General features: G+C 45.8%; 1 protein-coding gene across 1 annotated transcript in view; it reads left to right on the top strand.

The window, feature by feature from the left end:
* LOC311224981 (calsyntenin-2-like) overlaps window positions 1-19,877 on the top strand; it is a gene marked incomplete at both ends in the record, with an annotated part of 513,638 nt that overhangs the window by 414,481 nt on the left and 79,280 nt on the right. The window contains 2 exons of the mRNA XM_084310155.1: window positions 1,252-1,463; window positions 16,924-17,094. Of these exons, the coding sequence (XP_084166281.1) occupies window positions 1,252-1,463; window positions 16,924-17,094 (383 nt within the window). The remainder of the gene's footprint in view (window positions 1-1,251; window positions 1,464-16,923; window positions 17,095-19,877) is intronic.

Below are 19,877 nucleotides of genomic sequence, written 5' to 3'. Positions count from 1 at the left end.
TGACCGGTTCACACTGGAATCTGATATTGGCCCCATTTTTTTATTATTATGTGAACAGCCAAACAAAGATATCTGATACTAAGGCTTAAGTTCAAGTTCAAGTTTCAAGTTTCTTTAATAGTTGTCATACAGAAGTACAGAATACTTTTATACAAAATGCTTCTTACTGTTACGCTCCAGAGACTGTGCAAGACAAGATAAGTATGAAATAAAATAACATAGTATAGCATGTAAATTAGAAGTAAAAAAATGAGGTCACAGTGTTCAGTATAGACATATGTACAATGTTCGATGCAGAATAGACGTAACTGAGTTACCATATAATATACAATACTATGCAGTGTACTAATATACAATACTATATAGTGCAAGGCAGAAATGGGATGAGGTGCAATTTAGGTACAATTTACAGTAGGTGTACGAGTTGTAGTGCAAATCCTTTATCAATAAATATAAAGTGTGTTTGTGTGATCTAAAGTGTGGAGAGTGGGTGCTGCAGTGTGTTGTTTGTTTAAGTGAGTGTGTGCGTGTGGGTGTGTGTGCTGTGTGCATTTGATGGTTGTTGCATAGTGTTTATTGTTCGTTTAGCAGCCTGATGGCCTGGGGATAGAAGCTTCTTCTGAGTCTTTCTGTGCTCGCCTTAAGACTCCGGTATCGCTTGCCTGACCGCAGCAGTTCAAAGAGGCAGTTGTTCGGGTGGCTCGAGTCCTTAATAATTCTCTTAGCCTTCCCCCTGCACCGCTTGTTGTAAATGTTCTGGAGGGTGGGAAGCCCCCCTCCAATTGTGCGTTCGGCTGAACGTGTCACTCTTTGTAGTCTGCTACGGTCTTGTGCAGTGCTATTCCCAAACCAGGAGGTGATGTTGCCAGTCAGGATGCTCTCTATTGTACATGAGTAGAAGTTCCTAAGGATCTTCTGACTGACTTGGAACTTCCTTAGGCGCCTGAGGAAGTAGAGGCGTTGTCGTGCCTTCTTCACAACACTGTCAATGTGTGTGGTCCATGTCAAGTCCTCGGATATGTGGGCTCCGAGGTACTTGAAACTGTTCACTCTCTCAACCGGTGCCCCGTCGATGCTGAGGGGGCTGTAGTCCTTGACCCCCGACCTCCTGAAGTCCACAATCATCTCTTTTGTTTTGCTGACGTTCAGGGAGAGGCAGTTCTCCTGACACCACTGTGACAGATTCTCTACCTCTTCTTACAGTGTGTGAACATAGCCTAAGATAATGTCTCTCTCTCTCTCCCCCACAAGGTGTTTCGGGGAGGACACGTGTCTCTCCATTCTGGACATCGATGCCGTGGTGATGGTGCTGCAGCCCAGCGAGCCAAGGATCACAATAGCCGGGGTGGAGAGGCTGAGCCGGCCCGCCTCCGACCTGCGAATCCCGGGAGGCCTGGCTCTGTTCCAGGACCTCCACATCATCAGCACCGTCACCAGGGCCGAGCCCGCTCAACACCACACAGGTACAGTCCCATTCATACAGTCTGACCCCGTGGTTGGGATCCATTTAACTTTCAGTTCATGCTGTTCAGTAAGTGGGTTTCATTCAATATTCAACATGTTTAAAAGGCTTTAGGCATGAGAAGACCTGACCTTTTCAAAAATGTATTGAGAATGAATACTCTACTTACTACACTATTACCACAGTGATAGCCAAGGTAGAAGTCCTCCATCCTGCATTTAACCTGCATTAGTACTACAGTAGTAGCCATGGTAGAAGTCCTCCATCCTGCATCTATCCTCCATCCTGAAGCTGTTCCTGAGCCTGATTGACTTAGAACAGAGATTCATATAGCGCCTCCCAGAGGGAAGGAGGGTAAACAGTCTGTGATTGGGGTGAGAGGTGTCCTTGACAATACTGTGTGCCTTCCTCAGACACCGTTTGTGTTGGATAGTCTCAATTGCAGAGAGTTAAATACTGGTGATGCGTTGGACGGTTTCACCACCCTCTGCGGTGCTTTCCAGTCTGAGACAGTGCAGTTGCCGTACCAGACTGTGAGGCAGTTGGTGAGTATGTTTTCTATGGTGCATCGGTAGAAGTTCACCAGAATCACTTACTGTCTCCTCAGTAAGAAGAGAGGCTGGTGAGCTTTCTTGACTAATGACAAGGTGTTGAGGTTCCAAGAGAGGTCCTCGGAGATGTAGACATCCAGGACTTTGAAGCTGGAGACACACTCAGCCTCCGCCCTGTTGATGTGGATGGGGGCGTGCGTCCCAGCTCTGGTCTTCCTGAAGTCCACGGTGAGCTCCATCCCTGCGGGATGCCGGTGTTCAGGGTGAGGGTATAGGAGGTGAGACTGTCTAACCTAACATACTAGGGTAACCATACTGGGTTTGGAGGAGATGATAGTGTTGAATGCTGACCTGAAATCAATGAACAGCATTCTCACAATGGGTGTAGCTGTCATCCAGGTGGGAGAGGGGGCGGAGTGGAGCACTGAGGATATGGTGTCCTCCCCTCTGTGCTCCTGTTCTCGTTGTATAGATCTCATCTATATGGCATCTATAATCTCATAAATGTATGGCTGGGTAACCAGTAATCTAACATATAATAGCATAATACAGATAACAACATCCAGATGTTGAGCCCTGCTGTGTGTACATGGGCATTGGGCATTGTTGTTGCCCAAGTTAACTATGAAGCTGATGTGCTTTAAACGGCTCTTTTTTTTGTCTGAGTTGAAGCGACATTGATCTTCAATTGATTGATACTGTCTGGCGTGTGAATTATTATGTTATTGTTATAATTTTTTGTTTTTGTTGTTTGTCTGTTGTTCGTCTGTCTCTCTATTTGTGTTGCGTATGTTTGTACCTTTTATGAAATTCTAAAAACTTAAATAAGATATAAAATAAGAAGAACAAAAAATCTGGATGTAGATGAAAAGTTTTTACTATAATCATATAGTAAGTAAATAAGTAAGCTGTAAATGTAAATGGCACTTTAATAAAACACAGTAAAATAGACAAATATAGAAAGTAAGTTATAAAATAAGGAATGGAAAAATAGACAACATAAAACAGGGCAGGTGTGAGAGCAGATATACCACATGGGAGATAATTTGCTGTGTGTGTTTTCTGTTTATCTTAACGGTTAAGCTTATTCCACTTTCTTGCTTCTTATTTGTTATATATAAAAAATAAAATGTTTGTAATTCTCCTCCATCTGTATTTAACACAATTGGTATTTTCTTGGTCCCAGCTGTGAGGCACATCATTGAAGATACGAGCGAGGCATTTCATGTTGGAAATGTGCTCAGTCATTCATGAATTCTGAGTCCTGCGGTCCCCGCGCTGCGCCTCCTGCACGGAGAGAAGAGAATGGAGAATGCTGCACTTTTCATAGCGCCTCGAGAGAAGGCAAAACAGCAGCGTTGAATTTTTCAACCTTCCATCTGTTCGTGAGCATGTGTATGCTTGTGTTTGCATGTCTGTGGGGGGGGGGGGGGGGTTGAGGAGCTATTTCATTGTTCATTCACTCTCAATTCAATCAAGTCTCTGCCAAATTTGAAAAAAAATTATTATTTTGCTGTAAAAAGGAGTAATTTATTTGAATGTATACAGAATTAAGAGTGAATCGACTCCAATACTGCTCCAAGCGTGAAAATGTGTTTGTGTGTATGTAGCTATGTCTGTTTGTCTTGTCCGTTTGAACCGATCCTATGTTTTTGAACACCCTTAGAGCAGTTCACAGCGAGGGCATCTTTTAACTGGTGCTAATCCTGGTGATGTAAGCTTAGCTATTCCCCCCTCTCTCTCTTTCTCTTTCTATCTCTATCTCGCTCTCTCATGCATAAAGCTCTAGCTAGCTTCCAAGATACGTAGGATCAATTCCCTCTCCCCTTGGCCTGCTGCCGTTAGCCGGTCTACTTCCCACCATGTGTCCTCATCATGCCCTCCCTGTGCGACCTCGGACCCCCCGCTCAATAATAACATCTCAGACAATTTAATCCATCCCTCCCACACGCCTGCCGCCTTAACCAATAGCACTATGGGGAATTACATTTAAATCCTCCATTCTTCCTCCTCCTCCTCTTATTCTTCTTCTTCGTCCTCCCCCTCGGAGCGGGGCTGGGGTGGAGTGGGGCTGGGGTGGGGTGGGGCTGGGGTGGAGCGGGGCTGGGGTGAGTGAGTGGGTGGTTGGGGTCGGACGGTTTTCTCTCCCTCCATTGTGCGCTCTGTGGCAGAGTGGGGAAAAGGGGTAAGTGTGTGTGAGTCGCATCGCTTTCAGAACTCAGAGGAGCACTTTCTGACGGTGAAATGGAGACCGCAGCTGGAGGCTAGAGATTAGAGAGTGGAGAGAGAGAGAGAGAGAGAGAGAGAGAGAGAGAGAGAGAGAGAGAGAGAGAGAGAGAGAGAGAGAGAGAGAGAGAGAGAGAGAGAGAGAGAGAGAGAGAGAGAGAGAGTAGGAGGGGGAATGAAAAAAAAACGTGATGAAGTTCCATAATGAGCAGATTCCGGCGTTCTCCAGAGTTGCCGAAGCTTAACGGATTCCGAGACCAACCAAATCACTTCCTGCAGCAGGGAACGAAATCTAACTTTCTAATTGGACTCCCGTTAATCACCCCCTTCTCTCGTACCCCTTCTCCCATCCCTTTGTCTCTCTCTCTCTTTCTCTCTCTCTCTTTCATTTGTCTTTTCATTCAGCTTGTCTTCCGGACCCCCCCCCCCGCCCCCCCCCCCCCCCTCTTTCCCCATCCTGTTCTTACTCTGTATGATGGGTATGGGGTTGGGGAGGGTAATCCTTCCTCTACTTCCTTCCTCTTCTTTCTGTCTTGGCCTGTTCTCTTTTGTCTTATCTCTCTACAATCATTCGCTTTTGTCCCACTTCCATCCATCCGTCTTTGTCTCATTTTCTTTCATCTTTCTGACTCGTCTGTTGCTCGTACTCATTTCCTCCTTCAGTCATGTCAACATTCTGTTGGTCTCTTTTTCATTCCATCCAATCCGTCCATCCATCTATCCATCCAATCATCCAATCCATTCATCCATCCATCAGTCCATATTGTATCTAGCCATTGACTCCCAGTAAGTGATGTAAGGGTGGTGATTGATGCACAATACATTTGTTTTTCTTCAAAAATGTATTACAATGTTTCCTGGCAACAATAACACATGTGTGATTTAACTCTACAACAATATTTCCTGTGAGCCACTAGGGTGAGTGAGTTACTGAGTGAGTGAGTGAGTGAGTGAGTGAGTGAGTGAGTGAGTGAGTGAGTGAGTGAGTGAGTGAGTGAGTGAGTGAGTGAGTGAGTGAGTGAGTGAGTGAGTGAGTGAGTGAGTGAGTGAGTGAGTGAGTGAGTGAGTGAGTGAGTGAGTGAGTGAGTGAGTTACTGAAAGAGTGAGTTAGTGACATCGGTCGTAGAGATGCAGCTATCACTATCTAAAAATCATAGTGTATGTTTGACTATAGACCTTTTCAGAATAATTCCATTGCTAGGGGAACATTGATCTCCTGCGTGATCATGTGTCAACTGGCAATGTGAAACATAACCAAACCAATAACAAGGACACGCTGTCATCGATGCCTTACACAAAGTATCATGCCTGTGAGCTACCACTAGGGGCAGAGTGGCCAAGTGTGAGTGAATTACTGTGTGAGTGAGTGAGTGAGTGAGTGAGTGAGTGAGTGAGTGAGTGAGTGAGTGAGTGAGTGAGTGAGTGAGTGAGTGAGTGAGTGAGTGAGTGAGTGAGTGAGTGAGTGAGTGAGTGAGTGTGTGAGTGACTGACTGAACAGTGACTACTCCAATCATTTAGTTTATGAATGAATGAATGAGTGAAAACTTTATTTAATAGATTGCAGAATGGGTACAATACAGTACGGCTCAATACACACAATTGTTAAGGGGACGCAGACCAGAGAAAGACGTTTGTCTTGTTTACATCAGGGTCCCCCATTTTCAATTCATATTGACATTTATGACATACTCAACATACATGACATTTATGGCATAGGGACATACAGGTATTTAGTACTGTTACATTTGTGACATATATGATATTCAAATATACAGTACTGTTACCCATAGATCCTGACAGTGTATATGCATATGATGGGGAGGGGACTGTACATTAGGAGGGGGTGGGAGAGAAATATACAGTACATACGGTGGGGAGGAGACTGTATTAGGAGGGCGTGGGGGTGGGGGGTTTGGACATTTACGGTGGCCAGTTTCGAATTGCAGCCTCCCGTAGGTGCTCTTTAAGAGCGGTTTTGAATGTGGGTAGGGATTCACATTCCTTTACAGCTTTGGGTAGGGCGTTCCACATTGATGTGGCATAATTACGAAACGTGTTTAGTAAACAAGTGTGTGTGTGTGTGTGTGTGTGTGTGTGTGTGTGTGTGTGTGTGTGTGTGTGTGTGTGTGTGTGTGTGTGTGTGTGTGTGTGTGTGTGTGTGTGTGTGTGTGTGTGTGTGTGTGTGTGTGTGTGTGTGTTTGGGGGGGTGAGATGTCCTTATCCTTATCCTTAAAATAGTGTTGTTTTCCCTCTCTTCCTCCATTCTCTCTTGTTATCTCTTTCTCCCCATCCTCTCTTCCTCCGCTCTCTCTCGTTATCTCTCTCTATTCCTCCTGTCTCTTGTCATCTCTCCCTTCCCTCTCCTTCTCTCTCCTTTTCCCTCCTCCCTTTATAGGGCTTGGGAAAAGGGGCGTGGAAATTGTATTTCCTCCCATTTTGTCACACCTCCCCCACACCTACTATGGTACCCCGTCAATCTCCCCTGATCAATCAGGGGGCTTTCTCACTAACCATTCCTGGTCGAATCACAGCCCGATCGCACCAAAATAGGGTGTGATCGCCCTACTGAGAACGCCCCCCCCGTCCCCCGTCCCCCGTCCCCGGGGACGCTGATTCGCTCCAAACCTGGACCGCTGGAATAGGTGGTTTCGGATGCGCGCCAGTGGGAGCGGGGGGCGTGGTGTACAAGCTTGTACCAAAACACAGAAGAGGCTTGCTGTATCAACTTGCTGACACACACAACGTCATTACTGTAATGCTTTCATGCTTGCTTGAATTTTGGGCAGATAAAAACATACAGCAACAACTGGACAATACCCACAAAAACTATATTTATGGGCAATTTGGCGAGTTCAGAGAACTTCAGACCTCAACCAAACAAGCATGTTGAGCCTCACGGCTCAGTGGATGAAAACTTCGAGATGAAGCCACGTTACAAGCACAAGACTTCCCTGGCTCGCATTAGGCCTGGCCTGGCCATTGCTATGTCTACTATACATTGGTTTCTTGTTCGAATGTATTTATTTCTATAGCCCAGTGATACCCAACCAGTCGGCCGTGATCGACCGGTAGATCAATGACATGCAATATAATTGACGCGAGCAATGGGCTAATGTTAGCTGCTAACAATAGATAGGCTAAGCTAACTAGCGTTAGCTTAGCGTCAGCGTTAACCCTGGAAAACGCTCAAAGCGGACTCCACATCACTAGTTCCATTTGTGAGAAAAGGGGGTGGGTTATATTGACATGGCTTGACAACAGAGGTTCAAATATAACTTCATATTTATTGGTTATTTGTTTCTTTATATCAGCATCCAGTTTCCACCACTGTGTGTTAAACGTTAGAGCGTGACATCATCGCTACGGCAGTTTACACGCTCAAAACGCAAACCGTAAACAAAACCCGGAGCGCACCAAGACTGCAGTGTGTACACAAACTAGAGGGGGAGAGGGAGGGGGGAAGTTCGCACCCAAGGACGGAGCGGAGCTGATTCGACCCCGAATGGCTAGTGAGAAAGCACCCTCAGTCTCTCACCTCCATACCTAAACCATCCCCTTTCCGGCCCCTTCATTTGTGTCTCAAACTCCTACCCCCTTCCAGGTCAGCCCCTCCCCTTTGAGCACCTACCCCCGCCCCCAATGTCTCACCCTCCTATCTAATCACATCCTCCTTCCCACCTGGTCACATGGCCCCACCCTTCTCTGTCATGTATAAATTTCAAGGTATTCCATGTCTCCAGGAGCCCGTTAGGAGACCCCCCCCCCCCCCGGCCAGGGGCTCGCCAGGTCTCTCAAGCTAAATCTCCTGGGTTGTAAGCTAATAAATTGTAACAACCAGCCATCTGGGGCGGTCAGGTGGCGTAGCGGAGATTGTGCTCGTCACCAATGCAAGAGGCTGCGGTCTCGACTCCCGGAGAGTCAGCATTGCCTGGCTCGGGCTGATCACTATACTAACTCGTTTGGCTGAGTTAGGGGGAGGGGAGCCGTGGGTGGGTCCTGGGCGTTGTGGACAGCGACCCCTACAGTTCGGTCGGGGCGCCTGCTCAGCGAGGGTAGGATCTGGAGAGAGGTAGTGCGACCTTCCACACGTTACACTCTCCCAGTGAGAATCTGAGCTGCCAGGCTGGCTGCCGGCTGGCTGCACATGCGTCGGAGGAAAGCATGTGACAGTCTCCGGCCTCTCGGACCAACAGTAGGACAGCCGAAACACGTCCAATCTTTCGCCGTCGACTAAAGACGCACTTCTTCAACCACTGAATGAACATCTGAATTAAAAAAAGAAGAAAAAAAAGTATCTAACCCTAACTAACCATACTGTCATGCACTTGTCCTAATAAACTAACCTACACTGTAGCACTCAACACTTTGATGAACATTGTTACTCAGCTGATAGAGTTGTGCCCTTCCTGATGGCTTGTCGTACACAACTTGTAAGTCGATTTGGATAAAAGCGTCAGCTAAATGACTAAATGTAAATGTAAATGTAAACAGTAGGGGGAAGTACGCAACAACCAGGAAGGGGGTTGGGAATTGGCATAACGACTAACAGTGGGATGGGAGGAAAATCGGAAAAAGAAGGAGGGAAAAAAAATAAAAATAAAAAACAGCCATCTGACCAAGATAATTATTCCTCTGTGGCACTCCACCACACTATGGATACCAGTCGCCATGTTTGGAGGATCACTTTCATTAGTTTGCATGGAGGAATCGCTAAAACCGGACGGAGAGAGAGAAGGGTGGAGTTTTCTCCCATGATGGTTGTGAGATTTAACGTGGCAGCTTTTCACACAACGAGACCAAAGCGCCTTTTAACACAGAAATCCGCCTCTCAACACACAGTCAATGGGAGTGATTCTCTATGAATGGCAGCTCCAGAACTATTACCAACCAACTTCGCCTTTCATAAACCCCCTATGTCTCGTATTCCCCCCTCTCTTCTTCTCTCCTCCCTCTATTCCTCCCATCTCTCTTGTTATCTGCCCCCCCCCCCCCCCCTCTCTCTCTACGGGGACTCCCTCTTCTCTCAGTGGGGAGCTTGTTAAGTGGGCATGGCAAGTGCTAGCCCTGGGGATTCCACAGCGGGGGGGGGGGGGGGGTCTCGGTATAGAAGTGTGGTAGCTAGCATATTGTCACTTAGCGGGCTAGCTGAGCAGCCGCCACTGTGATGGCAGGCCGTCTGAGGGGACTTGTTACTGCGGCACAGTGGCGGCCACTACACCGTCTGGGAGAATCGGGGAAATAATTGGAGTCTACGGGTGGGAAAGACGAGTTGTTGTGTGAGTTTGGGTCTGGCTATACGCTGACGACGTCGCTGTGTATGTGAGTGGGTGAGAAAGAGAGTGAGAGAGAGAAAGAGAGATGAAAGAATAGACAATAAATACAATGTATTACCCTGGTATGTTACACAGAACCACCTGGGAAGTCATTCTTTGAATGTTTGTAACTTTCAAAAGTTGACTCATCTTCTCACTGTTGTCGCATCTAAACTACGGCCGTAGCCGCTGGTAGTTCCTCGAAAGACACTGATTGGTCTGAACCACTGTGGTTCCGGCTCAAGTGCATTACTTGAAGCCTAACCAGATGGATTATTGTGTGATCTCGTGAAGCCAGTTGCCGTGCAAGGTTACCACTTCATAACCGTGTTTAAGATTTTACATAATGCCAGAACTACTTCAAGTCAAGTCAAGTCAAGAGTTTTATTTGTCACGGCATACGAGTATACAATGAAATGCGTAACACAACCCCCTCCAATGTACAGTAAATTACCAAGTATGGTCTTGTCAATATTCCAATGTACAGTTTTGTTTGTACAGTTGTACAGTGTCCCCCACCCACCCCTCCTACCCAACCCCCCCCCCCCCACTCCTACCCAACCTAAATTATACTTTTTTTATACAGCTACTGTTTTATATATACTGTTTTTTAGTAATAACTAGAAAGTAATGGTATTTAATTATTCAACAACAGGTGATTGATTATGATACTAATACAAATCTATACACCGAGTATGGGGCTGCAGCACTGCAGATATACCCTACTCCAACGATCCACACGGACATTACACGGTGTTGCACTCGTTACCAAGTGGCTCTGCAGATATACCCTACTCAGTCTAGAAGGCTCCGTTGGAGAGGATCTGTTGTGATTTTTGCACAATAAATATTCAACATTCTCTTTTGAGACTCCGCCTCAGACTCTTATCATTTGGCACTAAAAGCTAAACATTGTCACCGATATGGCTGTCCGCAACATGTCATTAATTGTGTACGCGAGGTGGTTCAGTGACGACGCTAACGTGAGCTAGGTTAGCTAGCATAGAGCTACCGGCAGATGGAAAGACTGTAACTTTACTGGTGAAAATGTGATTTACGTTGGAATACTCCTTTGCCAACTTGCTGTACTTTGCTTGCAGGTCTGCAGCCATTATTGCTGGATTATGAATAGGGATGGGAATCGAAAGGGAACCGGTTCCTAATTGGCCGATGCCTGGAACCGTGTGCCTCCCGTGACTTTCGATTCCCTTATCGCTGCCAGGTTTTCAAAACAACGTTAGCGTTAGCATGTAGCCATGGCAGACTTATTTGATTCCTTAAGGGCTCGAAATTGCCTGGATTTTGGTAATATGCTCCCGAAATGCTCCCGCTGTTTGGCTACTTCTATGTGCAGTGAAAACTACTTGAATGCTTTAGAACCTAGTCATTGATTTAGGTCAGGGTGAGCTAAAATTAGCCGCGGAGCTAACGCTATCTAACGTGAGCTAACGCTATTTAATCAAGCTCACAAAGAGAGATAAACAGCTGACAGCGGATAGTACAGGTACAAATACAATAAAACAGCAGGTGGGGGCTGTTGTGTAAACCTTGTACTCTTTAGTTCACATATAATAAGAGCCGCAGTGTTTATTTACAAGTCTACACTGTAAGCCAGGAAGTACCATGGTGGTGCAACATACAAATGTGTCCGTGTAGCAACACAAGCCAATACCTTATAGGACAGGGGCCCGGGGAGGGAGCTCTGTCTCTGTGTGTGTGTGTGTGTGTGTGTGTGTGTGTGTGTGTGTGTGTGTGTGTGTGTGTGTGTGTGTGTGTGTGTGTGTGTGTGTGTGTGTGTGTGTGTGTGTGTGTGTGTGTGTGTGTGTGTGTGTGTGTGTGTGTGTGTGTGTGTGTGTGTGTGTGTGTGTGTGTGTGTGTGTGTGTGTGTGTGTGTGTGTGTGTGTGAGACAGAAGTCGGAGGAATAACGACTTGTTATTCAATAGATTAAATTAGTTTAAGAATAAAAAAATAAATACATTTTAAGAGAATCTCAAATACATTATTTTATTTAAGTGTAGGCTATAGTTAATGTTTTATTTTTTACAGTTTTTGTATTTTTCTGACATGGGGGCTCAACAATAAATGACAATCAGAAATGTCAAGTTGCATGTTGTTATTCTAACCAGCTTAGACCCCTACGCTCTGCATCTTCTGGCCGCCTCAGACCTACTCCTATCCAAGCTCCGGGAGGGTCATCAAAGAGAAGTCTCCTATTCTCAGTCCTTGCCCCACAATGGTGGAATGAACTACCCACCCCAGTTAGGACAACCGAATCACGTCCAATCTTTCGCCGTCGACTAAAGACGCATTTCTTCAACCATTATCTGAATAAAAAATATATATCTAACCCTAACTAACCGTACTGTCATGCACTTGTCCTAATAAACTAACCTACACTGTAGCACTCAACACTTTGATGAACATTGTTGCTCAGCTGATAGAGTTGTGCCCTTCCTGATGGCTTGTCGTACAGAACTTGTCAGCTAAATGACTAAATGTAAATGTAAATGTAGTTCTATTGCATTTCCAATTTATTTATGTAAATTATAAATTGATCAGGTATCGATAAGGGTATCGATAAAGAATCGAATCGATAAGCAGAATCGATAATGGAATCGCATCGATAAAATCCTATCAATTCCCATCCCTAATTATGAATAGTCCCAACTTTAGCCAAGGTAACGTTAAGCTAAAACTAGCTCTTCAGCTAATGCTAACACCAGCAAGCGAACCCATCAGAGCTCCCCGTCACACTGCTCTGTTGGGAGGATGGCATTTAAGAAAGTATCTGCTGTTAAAATGACAAACAGCATTGACACTTTAATTCACGGTCGGTTAAACACACGTTTGTTTTATAATGCTCACAGCAGACCGCAGTGTTGTTGATAAATTACGTGGGGCCGGGGGGATTTAAGTTCCGCAAAAAAAGGTTCCGCTGATCCGCACCGTTGCAATCGTACGGTGCACAGCCCGTACTGTACCGGAGGACCACATTGACGCGGTACAGTACGTATCCGCGTACCGTTACACCCCTAGTTTTAACCATCCACAACAGAATACTGCAGTCCAAATGTATTTCCGATGCTTGATTCTTCTCTCAGACCGACGCAATGTCTTGAACTATTATGTTTATTGGCGACGCGAGTGTAGTAGCAGTGTGTAAACAAACACGCCCACAACGTGTCTCCACACACAGCGAACCTTGTATGTTATTACGATGCCGAATGTTGTGTCACAAACCTGACTGTGTGTCTGAATATCTGACTTCATACAAAGCTTATAGCCCCAGTCTGTTTGTAATATGGACATAAATAAATCATCCAAATTAGGGCAGTCAAAATATGATGTCACCATATTTCTTATTTTTAAGTAAACTATATTTGACTGTATTTGTTCTTTGATTCATTTTTTTCTGTTGAAATCCCAGTGTAATTTGACATATTCTTTTGTAATCATGGTGCTTTTTAAATCGATGTATAATTTACTATTTGTATATAGTGGATGTCACAAAACCCCCTGGAGTTAAATGAGAGCAAGGGGGAGATCATTCTGTTTGGCACCCCCACCTCAGTCACTCAGAGCTCCAGAAACATGGGAAGCCTCTCCTCCTTGGTGAAACCCAATGTGAGAAACCTTGGGGTCTTATTTGACTCAGATCTCAATTTCAACCAGCAAGTAAGATCAGTGGTACAGTCCTGTTTCTTTCAACTGCGCATAAGTTCTTCCTCTCCCCCAGCGACCTTCATAAAGTCATCATCATGCTCATTTTCTCACGACTGGACTACTGCAATTCCCTCTACTCTGGTCTTCAGGACAAAACCACCTCCCCCCTCCAGCGCGTTCAAAATGCTGCTGCCAGGTTGGTCTCAGGCACCAGAATGAGGGACCACATCTCTCCAGTCCTTGTCTATCTCCATTGGCTCCCAGTGAGGAAGAGAATAAACTTCAAAACCATTATATTCACCTACAAAGCCCTCAATGGTCTCGCTCCGGCCTACATTGAGGAACTCTTGGTCCAACCCGTCAGCTCCAGGTCCCTCAGATAGAATGACCAACTATGTCTGAGGGTCCCGCGGGCCAAACTGGTGAGAAAGAGTTTCTGGGCCTTTGCAGTGATGGCGCCGACACTGTGGAATAAGCTCCCTCTCAACATCAAGTCTGGCAACACCGTACAGACATTCAAGGCCTTGCTTAAAACCCACCTTTTCGCTCTGGATGATCACTGAGTTACTTTACTGTTGTGTTGTGTGTCTGAGGTGTTCTTATGTTCCCTGTCTACATTGTCCTGTCCATTTATTCCTATTATTTTTTTTCCCGGGCTGCACCCCGGGCAGATGTAAAAATTGGCTGGGGGGGCGCATTATAAATGAAAATATCATATCATATCATATCATGACGGTATAGTAGAAATCCACACTTTTGCATGTTAATCCAAAACTCTGCTGCTAGACTTTTAACAAAAACAAGAAAGAGAGAGCATATTACACCTGTTTTAGCTACATTGCACTGGCTTCCTGTATTAGAATTATATACAAATCCATAAATGGTTTAGCACCATCATACATTACTGACTTCCTGTCATTTTATGAATATAATATAATATAATATAATAGAAGTACGTTATTGATCACGAGGGAAATTCAGCACCACTCACAATAAACATTTAGGTAGTCAAAATAAAAAATCACAAATAAGAATAAAAATACAGTCTGGGATATTGTTAACAGAAATGGCTATGTGGCGACAATAATATGTACATGAGGCATGGTTTCCGTCTGTGGCCTTGCTCTGCTGGCAGCGTTCTATTCACATTGACTCATACCACAACAGCTCATTGTGTGCTCCTCTCCGGGAGAGGCATTTGTGGGAAGAAGGAAAAATAGGAGGGAGCCAAGTCTTATATGTCCGAACACAACCCCCTCCAATGTACAGGAAATTACCAAGTATGGTCTTGTCAATAATCCAATGTACAGTGTTGTTTGTACAGTTGTACAGTGTCCCCCACCCACCCCTCCTACCCAACCCCCCCCCCCCCCCCACTCCTACCCAAGCCCCCCCCCACCCACCCATCCACCTCCAATGTACAGTCCCCCCCCCACCCCCACCTACCCAATCCAATGTACAGTTTCTACGTCTAATGTATATACTCTTTTCTTTCTGGACTCTTTTTGTATCACAAACAGTACTGTAATTGCAAATCTGGTATGTCATAAATGTATAGATGTAGCAGTACTGTCTATCGGTATGTCATGTATGTCACATATGTTACGATGAATTGAAAATGGGGGACCCTGATGTAAACAAGACGAAAGTCTTTCTCTGGTCTGCATCCCCTTAACAATTGTATGTATTGAGCTGTACTGTACTGTACCCATTCTGCAATCTGTTAATAAAGTTTTCAATCAATCAATCAATCAATCAATATACAACCAACCTGGCGTAGACTGTAGAAGCTCCGCCTATAGTGCCCTCCAGTGGACACAGATATATATGCAGTCATGGGAGCAGTAGAGGACAGTTACAGTTAGTTACAACCATACATACACCCTCCAGATTCAACAGATATACATTTTAAAATATGTATATACATTCTAAAATATACAGCCCAAAATACACAGTAATATAGAGTAAATGTACAGTAATAGATGTAGAAAGAAAATGTAAGTGTCGATGTAACAGTAAAAAGTCATAAGTCAAAAGTCCAGGGTTTGTACTGTCACTGTGTGCTCAGTGAGGCACAGTGATGCGTTGTATAGTCTGGTGGCTGATGAAATGAAGGACTTGGAATGAAGGACCCTCCCTGGACTCCATCTTCACCTCCCGCACAACCACCCGCGCCAGAAAAATTGCTAAGGTCCCCTCACACCCAGCACACCCCCCTGTTTCAGCCCCTGCCCTCAGGTAGGCGCTTCAAGTCCATCTTTTCAAAAACGACCCGCTTCAAGGACAGCTTCTTCCCTACCGCCATTCGGACCCTGAACTCCCTTGGCCCCCCTCTCCCCCTTCCGCCCCCACACTAACCAAGCTCCTGACCTGATGGACTAGATTCTTCCGTGTGTTTATATTGGGCTGTGTCGTGCTGTGCTGTATTTATTGTGTCATGTTGTACTGTATTATGTATCCATTTGTATCTATGTTCCAGTTTCATGTATTGTAGAGCTATTACACTCTGTACCGATCAAGAATACCACCAACCTGGTTGTGTGGCAATAAAGGAATCTTGTATCTTGTATCTTGTCCCTGTGCCGTTCAGTGTTGCATCTAGGAAGTCTAACACATGTGTTCCTTCTATCAGCCAAGTCCGTGTATTATGGGTGGGAGGGGTTGTCCATGATGGCGTGGAGCTTGGCAAGGCTCCTCTGACACCACTTGCCCTGGGGTGTCGTGGGTTGTGGGAGTTCAGTGGTGGAGACTGGCCGGGGTTCGTCAGGGCGCATGCGGGAGACTGGTGTTCGGCTTTGGGGGGGGGGGGGGGTTGGATGGTGCTGGTCTCTTGCGTGTGCTTTGATGGATTTTGGTTGGTTTTCTTCGTTGGGCTCCCTCTGTTCGCTGGCATTTGGGGGATTTCTTGCGTGGGGGGCTCGCTACGGCTTCTGCTGTGTTTTGGGGTGTCCCGGGGGCGTGAATGGTTGCCTTTAATATTCACGCGTCCCGGGGATCCCGGTGTCGTCTCGGACTGTCCGTGGTGCTGCATGTCTTCTCATTTGACCGCTGTTGTGTCTGTCTGCTTGAGTGTTTGGAGTTGTTGCCTTGCTGCGTGGCTCCTTTGGCGTGGCTGCCGGTCCTGGGGCACGTGTCATTCCTCCGTGGAGTTTGGGGGTGGGAGCGTGGAGTTCACTGGTTTCCTCGTGGTGGTGAGGTCCGGGTGTGGCACTCCCGTCGCCGTGCATATCGGTATGAGTGGCGCGCAGGCGCTGTTTGTGTTTTCCTTCGGCCATGATGTGCTTTATCAGGGGGTGTGTCTTGGATGGGGATGTAGTGGGGATTGGTGTTTGGGGGACTGGCTGTCCAGGGGGGGTTCACATGCTTTCAAGCAACACTGTACTTTTTGTACTTATGTCTGCACTTTATGCATTGCTTTTATTTTGTCAACTGTATGCAAATGTTCATTTCATGCTATTTGCTGTGAAGCACATTGAGCTGCAATCCACGTATGAAAAAGGTGCTATATAAATAGTTATTATTATTATATTCTGTATACCTCCCAGCCCTAATCCAAACGTGTGTGTGTGTGTGTGTGTGTGTGTGTGTGTGTGTGTGTGTGTGTGTGTGTGTGTGTGTGTGTGTGTGTGTGTGTGTGTGTGTGTGTGTGTGTGTGTGTGTGTGTGTGTTTGTGTGTGTGTGTGTGTGTGTGTGTGTGTGTGCACGCAGCTCGTCGGTCGGGGGTGCTGGAGGAGATCATACATAACCTGGACTACTGTGATGTCCTGGTTCTGGGGGAGGAGCTACGGCCAGAGGAGGAGTCTCTCACACTGCAGCGAAGCACTCTGCTGGGCAAACACCTGGACGCCACCAACTCCACATCCGGCATGTCCATATACGGTAGGTAGATAACCTATGGTTGACTGTAGTTAGTAAAGCCACGAACCACTCGGTTTCCGATGCTGTGTTGTATCAAATGGAACATAAAATAATATAAAATCACTAGCATGCTAGTGAAATAGACCCATTTGACTGCAGTTAGCAATTTAATGTTAACGGTTTTATATTCCAATTTGATACAACACAGCATCGGAACCGAGTAAAACGGGTCTATTGTGTCTAGCTCTAGTAACATTACAATCACATGAGAGTGTATGACCACACCAGGGCTTCTCTCCCGCCTACAGTATACACACTTTACTGCATGTGTAGAAACAGATGTATCTGATTTACTAGACTGAAGGTTCAATCATTTATCGCCATGCCAACTCAGCTGTTTCTGCGCATTCTTAACCCGGCGCACAACATGGCTTCGAATTGCGCATGTTTTCTAAGGCCTAGAGCAGGGGTTCTCAAATGTTTTTATACCACGACCCCATTTTATTTAGGAGTTTTTATTTTGGCGACCTCACACTTAACACATCCTGCGCCATAAACGTCGTACAACGTGTTTCAAGGTCATGCTAATTCGTTATTGAGATCATATTTAATTTTTTTGCCATGGTATTCAGAATGCCCTCACGGAGCCTGGTCTGATGCAGTGGGAGCCTGCACAACTCTGCAAAGCTTCAATACTGCCGCCTGGTGGATGATCGGCGAGTTACAACCAGAAATGGATCTCTGGTGATCTCGGTGCACCGGGCAAATGCGTCCGGCACTCACATATTGTTGCGGGACTCTAGACACACATTGTGTATATGGATCGCTGCCATAACTCAATAATCGATATGATTTGGGCCTTTATTATTATTATACAAACCGAAATGGATCGAGTAGATCACCGTCAAATAAGTGGGATCTTTTTCCTCCAGTCTCATCGGCGAACGGTAAGAGGACGCTGACGTCATTTTCAGCGTGAGTGTTTATTATTATTCATGCAAACTGCTCTGATCAATATATCACCCATACTACATAAAGCATTTACTGACGATCACGGAATTATAAACGACCCCCCCCCCGTTCATCCGCGCATGATCAGTCATAACGTTTAGGATCATGTACAGTTGAAATTTTTTATATAACGTGTATCGCCAACAAACGGCAGTTGATAATCTATATTATGCGTTTATGCCTATACCTCACGTTCTAGGAATTACTGCAGAAAACGATAAAAACATTTATATTCTAGACGGTATTTTCGTATGAATCTATGAATGAAAAAGTATAACGTTCCTACATCCTGAACGATAGATAATCGATGTTGAATGGGCCATAGTAATGTCAATTTAGCAATACAATTTAAAAAGTTATAGCCCTGCAAAGAAGGTGAACATCTCCATAGGCTTAGACTGGTGGCAGTGATCATACATTGATGGATAGAAGCGTGGCAGGGAATGTGTTAATGTAAAGCCGATTGTTATGGTTTGACACCGACCCCAAACGCAACGACACAAGAGAGTAGGATTCAGAGTTGCCAAAAACAAGGGCTTGTTTATTTACACTAAATAAACAGCATAGACTTGGTAGAGTTCAAACAAAGACTGGAATACAAGCAAGGATGAATGTTGCTGCTCTGCAGCTTCTCCCGGGATGGTAGTCTGGGGAAGCAGACGATGACGTCAGAGCCGCTCTGCAGACTTCTCTCGGCAGAATCTCCGAGGTGGTTGCGGGACCGAGAGGGAGAGAGGGAGCGAGTTAGCTCAGAGTGCAGTTGGAACAGAGCAGGTGACAGGAGAGGTGACTTGTACCCAAAAACAGAGTTATCCAAGTGACTGAATCTTCGGTGTATATACACACTGTGAGTAACGTTCCAAACACAATCCCACGTGATAGAAATCTTCTGTGCAAAATAAACACTGTGAGCGAAGTCCCAAAATACAAATCCAAGTGATAATATCTTCGGTGTGTAAACACACAGTGGGCGATGTTAGGCCAAAATATTATCCCAATGAAACAATCCAAAAAGGGCTAAACGCTGGGTGAGTGACTGTCTGATAAAAAGCAGGAAATTTTCAGTGTTATATAAACACACGAAAAACGGAATAGGATCAAAGACAGTCATAAAAACTCACCCAGGCGCTGTGCGTAAAGAGCGTTGGAACAGAACAGAGCGAGCGCGTCGCCACGGGAAAAGGGTGTCCAAGAGGAATGCTTCTTGAATATCCTGGAGGCAAAGCACAGGGAAAAAACAGCAGGCAAGGCAGGAACAGCGCATGCAACTGAAATATCAAAACGATCCAACAAAACTAGAATGGGGAAACGGGGTATAAATAATCAGGGAAAGCTTAATTGACAAGCAGTGACAGCTGAGGGATGTGATTGACAAGCGTGTGGTTGGGGGAGCACCAATCAACGACGTCTATGGGAAGAAGCGTGTGAATAGGGGAATGCAATGATTAACAGAAAACTAATGGAAACAGAGCGAGTAGGCTTAAAGGAACAGAGCGAGTAAGTGAGCAATGGACAAAAACCTCACAGTACCCCCTCCTCCACGGGAGCCACCCGGCGACCAGGCCGACCCGGCTTGTCAGGATGGGCACGATGGAAGTCAGTGATCAAGCCGGGATCCACGATGAGCTGCCGGGAGACCCAGCTACGCTCCTCAGGGCCGTAACCCTCCCAGTCCACCAGGTATTGGAACCCCCGGCCCCGCCGACGAACGCCCATCAACCGGCGGACCTGCCACTGGGGGTGACCATCCACCAACACGGGAGGCGGAGGATCAGGAGCTGGAGGCATCAGGG

The sequence above is a fragment of the Notolepis coatsorum genome (genome assembly GCF_963971535.1).
Source record: "Notolepis coatsorum genome assembly, chromosome: 1".
NCBI classification, from domain to species: domain Eukaryota; kingdom Metazoa; phylum Chordata; class Actinopteri; order Aulopiformes; family Paralepididae; genus Notolepis; species Notolepis coatsorum.
This window is presented reverse-complemented; position numbering and strand designations above follow the sequence as displayed.